This window comes from Pollicipes pollicipes, unplaced genomic scaffold, assembly GCF_011947565.3.
Source record: "Pollicipes pollicipes isolate AB1234 unplaced genomic scaffold, Ppol_2.1 Scaffold_4881;HRSCAF=5763_pilon_pilon_pilon, whole genome shotgun sequence".
In the NCBI taxonomy this organism is placed as follows: Eukaryota; Metazoa; Arthropoda; class Thecostraca; order Pollicipedomorpha; family Pollicipedidae; genus Pollicipes; species Pollicipes pollicipes.
Window position 1 is genome coordinate 23,892,313 of NW_023596576.1, and position 10,302 is coordinate 23,902,614.

At 50.8% G+C, this 10,302-nt stretch overlaps 2 protein-coding genes across 5 annotated transcripts; both read left to right on the forward strand.

The window, feature by feature from the left end:
• The first annotated feature begins 3,790 nt into the window (after window positions 1–3,790).
• Window positions 3,791–9,511, forward strand: LOC119101781 (cytosolic iron-sulfur assembly component 2A). Of its 4 annotated transcripts, none has more exons than XM_037225210.1 (4): window positions 3,791–3,813; window positions 5,966–6,051; window positions 7,887–8,153; window positions 9,286–9,511. In XM_037225210.1, the coding sequence occupies exons 2-4, from the start codon at window positions 5,985–5,987 to the stop codon at window positions 9,381–9,383; spliced, it is 432 nt and encodes a 143-aa protein (XP_037081105.1). In that variant the 5' UTR covers window positions 3,791–3,813; window positions 5,966–5,984; the 3' UTR covers window positions 9,384–9,511. The 4 variants fall into 4 exon arrangements, with proteins under 4 accessions (XP_037081105.1, XP_037081102.1, XP_037081103.1 ...); XM_037225207.1 differs by having other exon boundaries at window positions 3,811–3,901; window positions 9,286–9,509; XM_037225208.1 differs by lacking the exon at window positions 3,791–3,813 and adding an exon at window positions 3,893–3,959.
• Window positions 9,512–9,585: 74 nt separating this feature from the next.
• Window positions 9,586–10,041, forward strand: LOC119101533 (mitochondrial cardiolipin hydrolase; the record flags this gene model as incomplete). Its single annotated transcript, XM_037224878.1, has 1 exon — window positions 9,586–10,041. A coding segment is annotated over one exon (423 nt), but the record flags the coding sequence as incomplete, so codon positions are not given.
• Between the last annotated feature and the right edge of the window lie 261 nt (window positions 10,042–10,302).

The following is a 10,302-nucleotide window of genomic DNA, read 5'->3' on the forward strand; positions in this document are numbered from 1 at the left end:
TAAAAAAATTGCTTCGATTGCTGCTTGTCGGCACGCCCTTAACGCATATCTGGCCGGGCTGCTCAGCACTGCTTGTCAATCGTCGTTTCATTCGCAACATATTAAGCCATAGGTTAGCAAAGTTGGGCGTTGACAAAAGTTGGAGAGTAAAGTTAAAGCTGTGGAAAAGTTGGATATTTACCAAAATCGTACAGTCACAACTTTGACTTGAAACAAAATTATCACACCTGTAAACACATTTAAATATATTTTAGGCCATTGCCATCGCCACTGGGGCTTTACGATTCACCCAGCTGCTGAGGCGATAAGGCGTCACGTACCTCACAACCTGGCAGGAAGGGCGGGCACCGCGGGGATTCAAACCCTTACTGATTATTTCTCAGATGCGCAGGGGTTAATACAGATGCGTTTGCCACTGCACTTTCGGCACCCACAGATAGCTTATATGAAATAAACAACTTCCACCGGCTTTTCCAGCAACGGCGAAGGTTTCGCAATAGCTCCAAAATTCAGCGTGTTATTACAGAAATTAGGTTTCTAAAAGCAAAACCAATGTTAGGTCTGGGGGACTACGAATGATGAAGTTGGCTTTTATCAGTGTGTCACAGCAACATGACAGTCATTGGTTCTGATGTAAAACACGACCCAAAACACGTGTCTGCCAACATGATTTACATCGCTCTGCAACTTGTCTTTAAAACATAGAAATTGTTCTTCAACTTTTTACATTCGCTTGATGTGCTCTCTATGAAGAACGCCACTACCTTACTTCTAATCTCCGGGATTACTATTCCCAATTCATTTGGAATAAAAGAGGAATCAACAAATACTGAACTAAATTGAAACGTTACAACATGAGTTGCAATGAAAATATACTGACATGTGATGGCATCAATATAAACGCATTATGTGTTTATCTTCTCAAATGTTTGATGCTCAAATGCATTATGAACACATAAAATGTGTAATCTTCCGCACGTTTGATACTTATCACACTGGGTATTTAAGATAGCAAAAATCATCAAGCTTTCATGAAGCAATACCCTGATACGTTAGGAGTTGTGAACATTAGGGGTTATGATGCATTAGGGGCTACGATGCATTAGAGCAGGGGCGGATCCAGAAGAGGGGGCACGGGGCCATGACCCACCTTGGGGCCCCGAAGGGGCCCATTGGCTCTGAGGGGACCCGTAGTGGGCCGAACAGGTGCAGTTTTTTTAACACAAAACGCAATAAAGCTGGGTATCTCGGGACTTCAAGGCCATCAAGAACAGTTGTAAGCGAAAGCGAAGGGCCTATGAGAGGTCCAGAGAATTATTCAGTGATTGGAAAAGCTGTGAACTGGAAATTTTAATTCACATTACACTGTCTAGGGGCGCCATGCTGTTTTCGGGGGACCTATATGCCCGCGTGCAGGATCGTTTCGATCATCAAGGAGCATTCCACGTCGCCCTTCATCTTTTCGCATTCGCTCGGAGGGCCCTGCGCTGTTGTTGATGCCCTTCCTGTTAGCGTGCCAGGGCACTCTAGGCAATCACGGGCCCTTCCGCGGATTCTTTCCATTCACCAGAAAGGCTCTGTGAGTTAAAGCCGGGGTCCCATGTATTAACCTGCCGGGGCATTCTCGGTTGCCCAGGGCCCTTTACGTGAGTCTCGGTTAACCTACAGACACACTTGCGATGCGTTCATGGGCCCCTACATTGGTCTGGGGTGTTTCCAATTCTCTCCACTCCGGGCCTTGGGTACTTCTTTTTTAATGGAGGCCCTACGCTCTTTTTGGGGGGGGGGGGGGGTCGGCTGTCTGATAACCCGCTGGGGCACATTCGATCGTTCGGGGACACTGCATTGGACATTGAGCACGTGCTATTTGAATGGCGCCCTACGCTCTTGTCAGAGGCCCCACTGTTCGCCTCCTCGGCTACACCGGATTGTTCGGGGCTCTATTGGGTTTTTGGTGTTCCCTCTTGTTCCTCTTGTTCCCAACCCTCTTGTTGGGAGCCCTAGTTGTTAACCTGCTCGGGCACACTCGAACATTCGGGGGCCCTCTTCATTGGGTCTTAGGTACTTCCTATTTGAATGGAGGGCCCTACGCTCTTGACGGGGGCCCTATGTGTTAACCTGCTCGGACGCACTCGATCGTTCAGAGCCCCGCACATTGCGTCGTGAGTATGTCTTATTTGAATGGATGACCCGATGTTCATGGGGATCCCATTTCCTGACCTGCTCGGGCCGATGGCGGATGCAGGGGGTGGGGGTCGGGGAGAGGGGGGGGGAGGCACAGGACCATGCCCCATGGAGCATGCTGAGGGGGCCTAAAGACACCGAATGGGCCCTTAACCGGCCGCACGGAGGCAGTTTTTTACAACAAAAACACAACAAAGTTGGATGCCTTTGGGTCTGCAGACGACCAAGAACCATTGTGAGCAAAAGTAAATGGTTCATAAGCAAACAAAGTTCATTCTTCGCTGATTGAGGAAGTGTTGCTTGGAGGAAATTTTGGGGCTCATTACGCTGTCTAGAGGCATTACGCTGTTGATTGCCTGACCCTATATGTCCGCTTGCTGGGTCAGTCCGATTGCTAAGCAGCTTGTCACGCTGCCCTTGATCTCTTTGCTTGTCTGGTAGGGCCCAATGTGCTGTTGGGACGCTATCTGCCTCCATGCCTGAGCACTGTTGAACGATCAGGTTTTCCTCCACGGATTCTTCCCATTCGCCCAAAAGGCTTTGTGCACTTTTTCTGGGGTCCCATATGCCGGGGTACATTGAGTTGCTCAGGGGCTCTTCATATAGATCTCGGGTTCTCTCCACTTGCTTGGAGGGCCTTGTGCTGTTGCTAGGGCTCTTAGAAGTTAAGGCACGGAGACACTCGATGCTCAAGTGTCCTCTACTTTGATCGAGAGGTTTCTCCTTTTGGTCTCATTTGCTGAGGACTTTTACTCCTATCGAGGCTCGTGTTGTTAACCTGCCCGTGCTCTCTTGATTGCACAGGGGTATTAATTTACGGTCTTGGATATTTTCCCTTTGCTCGGAGGGCCCTGTGCTATGGCCGAGGTTTTATATGTTGGCCTGCTGAGACACTACCGATCCTTTATGGACTCACCACGTTGGTCTTGCTTTTTTTGTTGCTTGCTCTGAGGACTTGACTCGTTGACGGGAGCCATTTTGCTGGCCTCCTGCGGCACCCATGATCGCTCAGGGTCCCTATTGGCCTTGGTGCCTTCGTCTTAGAGCAGCAGTCGAATACGCGCCGATGAACTTTTACGCGTAATTGCCGAACGTAATTCTACATGCCGCCGCCGTCGCACGAGTCATTTCCATTGGCTATTGAGCGTGTGACATCGATTATACTAGTGCATCACGTTCTTAACAAATTTTGAATACTATATATATATATATATATATATATATATATATATATATATATGTATATGATGCATACGATTTGTCTCATAATGTAGTGGACAAAATGCAAGAATGTTTTTTGGAGGGACCCCAAACTCCAGGGGGCCCCACAACGTTGCGTGCCCCTCCCCCTTGACGAAATCTTGGATCCGCCCCTGCATTGTGGTTATGACACATTAGTAATTGTGATACATTAGCTGTTTCGAACATTAGGCGTTATCATACATTAGTGGTTACGAGCATTAGGTGTTGCGATAATCCCCCGTGTACCTCGGCCATGAGCCGAGACTACCAAAATTGCTATGCGGTTGGCTTGCAAATTAAGTGTTCGAGACCGCTCGCAGCAGCTGACTGTTTTGAAACATGTGCGCATGAAATGTCTACGTCCTCGGGCCGTCGCTGAGCTGAAAGGTGGAATGCGTCATATTGCGCACTGCTGATTGTGTATTTGTTTGGTATCTTTGATAGCCTAGAATACCAGTGCTTCGAACATGAGTGGGTGCGTATGGTATGACAGACGATCGCCAAGCGACATATTTCGCTGTTAACACTACGAGGTGGTGTAGTACCGCCAGCGAGGGTCTTCGAGGTCAAAACCGGTGCAAGCATCGGGGACGGGTCAATGTTGTCTAACTAGTGTGTAGGGTGTGTACAAGGCTATGGTGTAGATGTGCCATTGTCGTATAATAGGCTATCCTGTGTATTGTTATCGGGTGGTTTGCTTGGGTACTATTGTGTGCGGAGTTTTAGGCCGGCCAAAAGCCTGATATTGCGTGAGTGTGGGTTTGACTGAAAGTGAGTAAACCCTTTTGCCACCTTGGTGAACTTTATCAAGTTAGGTAAACAGGCATGACATATTTTATGCCTCTCCCATCTCTCATTGCTTTAATGAGTGTATTGGCATGCCATGAATGTTTCGGAGTTTTAGCTTTTGGCTTAAACAAGCAAAAACATGTGTACACTTGTAAGTAGCTTAACCCTATTACATTTAAAACAATAGTACTCCTGACAATGTTTGGCTTTGTTGTGGGCAGTGATATGATGCAAATTCCATTGTGACAAAATTGTCTTGCTTGCACAGTACAAAGAAAAACATTTGGAATTCATGCAGCTCAGCACTGTGGATATTTATCACAATGTGATCTTTGATGTGTGCAATCCCTTTAAAGCTGAACTGCATTGCACTGTGAGGGGGAGGGGGGGGGGCAGAGGCCCTACATACAGAATGAGATCTGCTCATTCATGTATGGGGCAGTTCACTGTATATCTGTGTGCACACAATTAATTGGTAAATTTGTAATAATCTGTATATACAGAATTCAATTTGTTACATTTTGCATTGCCATAGTAAGGCATGATGTGCTGCAAGATATGATGGTATGGTTGATTTCATTTTGCATGACAGATTGACTAGGTGCCCTGGTAAGTCTGTAATTATGATGAGTTCAAAGGACTGAAATTTGCCTGGTTGTAATAAGCCAAGAAATCTGCAAATTGAGTTCTTTGGTAAAGAATGTTAGACCATTGCTGACCTCAGAAATCAAAATGCTCAGCACACAGATCCCCTTTGCTGTTCTGACATAATTTCTCAGATGCAAGGTTTTGCCAAGAAGCATGAATTTGGTGTAGCAATTTCAATTGACATATTTTAGCAGTTCTAAATGGTCAAAATGGTTTAATGTCAAATTTCTATATCACAGTGGTGAGAATGATGCCATAAATAGACATTTGCCATGTTTGTGTGATAAGAGTCACCACACTGTGCTAATACTTAAAGTGATACACAGTGTGGTTTTTATTTACTCTAATAATTTGTGCATCATGTAGTACTGTTTACAGCTATCAAAAGCAATTGCATGTTGTGTCTATCTATTGGTGTGTGAAATGTGCATACCCTTTTTCCCTGACCATGCAAATTGTGCATTCCCATGGATTTTATCTGGAATGCTGATAGCGATTGGCTCTACCATGGTCTAATTTTTTGTTAAAATAGGAAACAAAGCATGCCATGTTATTTGCATTTCTGGGGCACCTTTTGTTAGTCAGAAAATTATTGTCTTTTGGTCTGAATTTTTTTATCAGGTATTTTGTAAGCTTACATGGCCAACATTGAAATACTCCGGGCCAAGGAATGCTCATGAATGCTGTTAGGATATATTTTGGTTTTCAACCATAATAAGCAATTAAGCATGACTGTCACTTTTTGGGGTATAGTGGGGCATGTTTTGTGTTCTCAAACACCCTCAAGGCTTGAAAGCAGTCCTCAGTAAAGCAGTGAAGTGATTTCTGATCACATTTGGTGTCTATGTGGCAGTTCAAGTGCTGGCAGTTTCCCATACATACATGATCTGCAGTGAAAAGTGGTAATAGCATAGCAGTTAACATGCTTGCATTGACCACTGTATTGTTTGGGAAACCAGGGGTATCAGGCTCAGTGCCTCAAAATGTCCCACCAGGATGAAAGGCAGGCAATACACATGACCTCAGCGGCTGAGGGCATCATCAACCCCCAATGTCAGTGATGATCTACTATGTATTTATTTTGTTTCTCATGTCTTTGCAGACACTTTGGGTGATGAGGAATGTCTTTAGTGGAGACAGCAAAGGAAGCAGATCACGATTGTCAAGATAAGGTGGAACAGGTGTATGGTAAGTGCTCCATGCAGTGGTGCAACATATCATTGATCAATATATCCCTGGATGTTGAGTGTAATACTGTGTGATACTTATCCAAATTTGTGAAAAGATACATGATGTGACATTTTGGTGACCTGATGCACCCAATAAATGCTGAAGTTATCCCTGGATGCAATGCTGTGAGTGCCTCAGGGGTGCGCGGTTCGACGCTAGCAGTGACACAGAACAAATCACCTCTTTGCCGTGAGGTGAGCCAGTCTGTTGTGATGCGTCGAGAACGCGGGGACGTGTACTTCGGTTTTAACCCCTGGATCCACCTCTCTGCATGGCGCATCAACTGGCAGGCTGGTCGACCTGACCACCGGACTGCCCCAGACGCGCCTCTCGCGTGGCTGGGTTCTTCTGCGCCGAGCCCGGCCGCTGCGAGCATGGGCAGCGCACCGCACAGCGGACGGGCGCGATGACCAGTGGCCCTGTGTGCCTTGTGCGGTGGGTCGGGGACTCCCAGGGCCGGGTGGTCTGCCCGGTCCGGGCACGACGATCGGAACGGCTGTCCGCCACTGACGCGCCGACGTGGGGCTAGACAGGCATGACCGCGCTATAGGTGGCGCTGCACGGAGGCATTGTCACCACACGCACAGGCTGGACGTCTCATTCAGGAGAAGGAGAATTTGCCGTTGAAATCATTAAGTCAGATTGGCTCTTATGCTTATAGGAAGCATTCGCAGTGTGAAGATTAGATGGCTTTCCCGCCGTTGGCAGCTACGGTTCTCTTTTCGAATGGTCTTGCCCCCCCCCCCCCCCCGCCCAGGTTGTGCCGCCCAGGAACGCAGCTGGGCGGCACCCAAATCGGTTGTTTGGCCTGCCAGACATGTCTTCTGACTAACGCCTGATGGTACGGCGACAAGAGGGTGAATGAGCCAAGAATGAGAAATTGCCTTACTGAGGCGTAGAAATGTAACTCTTCCACTCTTGACAGCGTCTTTATGGGCACGTGAGCTTAAACATGATGATAAATTCCTGTGATAGAACTTTTCCAGACTTCGTTTTTCTCTCCGCTGGCAGTAGAAAAATTTGCTGCAGTGCCAGCTCATGCTGGACTCGGCATCCCTGATCACCGAAACATGGACGTGACGGTAGGATTGACAGTCGAAAATAAAGCACGTCAATCATGATGATACATTAACCGGTGACTGGGCTTGGTCGTGAAGAAGCGATCACAAATGACCTATCTTAGCTGTGCACGCATGCTGAGTTATGGATGGCGAACGGGTGTTTCTACGCTTTAACGCACTTTTTTCAAAAATCGAACGCACTTCCAGCCGTAAATCTGTACGCCACATTGACTTCAACCCATCGAGGCGGACCGAGTTGGCCACGCCATGTCCACCGCCTCGCACCCTACCGCGCCGTGTGCAGTGTCAGTGCCTCGCCTACCTGGCCCAGTCGATCTCCGCCGTGCATTACTCATGTCGTGCCGTATAGTGTCACCAAATGATGCTAATGCTGTTCAAATGCGAATGCAAATGATGCCGAAATCCTCCTGAACAAATAGAAACCTTGAAGGCGGGCGCCGTTTTGTTCCTATCGTGGTAGTTAACGCTCCCGTTATTTGTTCACATCTCTAGCTCAATATCAGGGACAAAACGTGTCTTGCCTTGTCGGGACGTTACGCTTAGCCGGGCGCAACCAGGGGAAGGAATATCGTCCACCGTGATCGTTGTGTGGCCAGGGGGGGGGGGGGAGGAACCTAGGCTGTAAAATTGCCAAAAGTGCGTGCTGCCGTAATTGATGGACGGCCCCTTGCCCGTACGGTGTCGTGTACAGTGTCGCCGCCTCGCCGCCAGACCTGATCCGGTGCATTGAGGACCCTGAGAAGAGCGCCAGCCTGGAGGACCTGCGCGTGGTCAGCGAGGACGACGTGGCCGTCAGCCGGTTCCCGGGCGTGGGGAGCGCCTACTACGTGCGCGTGCAACTCACGCCGACGGTGCCGCACTGCAGTTTGGCTACGCTGATTGGCCTGTGCGTGCGCGTGCGCCTGCAGGAGAACCTCGACTTCGAGCACAAGCTGGACGTCGTCATCAAGGAGGGCTCACACCAGACCAGTGGCGAAGGTCAGGGCGGGGCCCAGCTGGGGTGCTGACGGGGAGTGGACCGGGTTTGAAGTGATTGCTCGTCGCTGAGGTCTTATGCACGGCTTTCAGCTTCCCTGGTATCGTGTCGGCGCACTTGCGTTTCATCCAGAGTGCCATTAACTTGTGCTTTTGCGACCCGGTTTTGTGTTGGTAAGCTAGTCGGCTACTGGGTTTTGGAAGATGTGTAACCCATTGCAGGGTTATCTATCGCTGTGCATCAGTTGCACAAAATAATCGAACCGTTTGAATGGATGGGCTTCTGAGATCAGAGCTCATGCTAAGTGGTACATGTGTGAGCCCTGACCCCGTGCATACGTTCGTGCAATCCCAGGTCAACAGCAGAATTTGAAGCCGAAAGTTTAACTTGCCGCAATGCTCGGCACGGTCTGCCCTGCCCTCTGACGTCAAATGAACTCCAACGCGATCGCTGCCACTGATCGCAGGTTATTCGTTTCGATGGCAAATAGCGACTCGAAAAATCGAGAGCAAAGAGTCGAAGTCGAGTCGAGTCGAGTCGAGTCGAGTCGAGTCGAGTCGAGTCGAGTCGAGTCGAGTCGAATCGAATCGAATCGAATCGAGTCCATCCGGCCACGGATGAGTGAATCGGGAGGCAGACGCTCTTACCAACTAGTATATCGGGACGGACTTTTCCATCATTGCAATCAGCCCATTTTGTACATGATGGCATGTTCGGTCAGCATGGTGAGCGTTATGTGGAGCCTGGATGGTGTTGCTGAAATCCTCAAATGAGGTGCATCTTGTCACCATGCTACACAGTGAGCTTTGGATACGGACAAACGCTCAATATGTGTCTGAAATGTTTACCACTCGTGCGGCGTGAGCAAGCGTCGTTTATTACAGTCAGTGCACCCTAAAACACCAGTAAACGAAACTTCTTTCGTGGGCTGCGACCGTTGGAGCTATGCATGGTGTATGCTTCCCGTGATAAAGCTCCGCGCCGGGGGGTGTGGTTGGCTGCCAGGCGGCGGGTGTCCCGGGCGTCGGCTCCGTCTGGTGTGATGTGACATGGTGCGGCGACGGGCTGCCCTCCGGCCGCCCCACCCCGCCGCCACGGCCGCCGCTGACGCCCGTCCTCACGTCCGCCCGCCAGTGAGCAAGCAGATCAACGACAAGGAGCGGGTGGCGGCCGCCATGGAGAACCCCGGTCTGCTGAGCACGGTGCGCCGCTGCATTCGCGACCCGGAGTAGCGCGGTCCGGCCGGCCATGGACGGCTACCGAGGCCTGGTGCTGGGCGGCTGCACCACACTGGCGGTCGCCTGCCTGCTGGCAGCCGCCGCGCGCCGCCTGCTGCGCCGCCCCCCGGCGGCGCTGTTCCACGAGGTGCTGTTCTTCCCGGCGGCGCCGCCGACGGCCGCGTCGGCCTGCGAGCGGGACGCGCCGCCCGGCGACCCAGCGCCGGGCGACGAGCGCCGGCTCGAGTGCGTGCTGCGCCGGCTACGCGCCGCGCGACGCTCGCTCGACGTCTGCGTGTTCGTGCTCAGCTGTCCGGAGCTGGCGGCCGCTGTGGCCACCGCCAGCCGCCGTGGCGTGCGCGTCCGAGTCATTCTGGACGAGGAGATGTCGACGTGTACCGGTAGCCAGCTGCAGCAGCTGCGGCGCATCGGCGTCCCCGTGTTCGTCAAGCCCAAGCCGTTCCTCATGCACCACAAGTTCGCCGTGGTGGACGACGAGGTGCTGGTGTGTGGGTCGTTTAACTGGACCCGACAGGCGGCGCTCGGCAACAACGAGGACGTCATCATCACCAACAACCCGCAGCTGGTGCGGCCGTTCGTTGGCGAGTTCCACAAGCTGTGGGCGATGAAGGAGAAGTGATCGGCTAAGTCAATAAATGGAGTTATTCAGTTTGCTGACTGGTTTTCTTACAGACCGCTCGCATGGGCGGGTCAGAGGTAATCGGGCTCGGCATCCGTGCTCGGAGCACCAACAAACAGATGGCAGCTCCAGCAATCTCTGCAGCGCCGGCTTGACAGAAAGCGGCGGAAAGCTGCATTTTGATGGGCTTTCACCTCTGTTTTGGAATTACGGTGATCAGTGGGCGCGTGCCGCGCTCGCTGCCGTGCCGTGCCGCGCTCGCTGCCGTGCCGTGCCGCGCTCGCTGCCGTGCCG

What these genes read in the sequence shown, in the direction of transcription:
- LOC119101781 (XM_037225210.1), top strand. Translation starts at nt 5,985, where the DNA reads ATGTCTTTAGTGGAGACAGCAAAGGAAGCAGATCACGATTGTCAAGAT. An exon ending in TAAGGTGGAACAGGTGTATG is followed by an intron (nt 6,052 to 7,886) that starts GTAAGTGCTCCA and finishes CCTCGCCGCCAG; the next exon opens with ACCTGATCCGGTGCATTGAG. An exon ending in ACACCAGACCAGTGGCGAAG is followed by an intron (nt 8,154 to 9,285) that starts GTCAGGGCGGGG and finishes TCCGCCCGCCAG; the next exon opens with TGAGCAAGCAGATCAACGAC.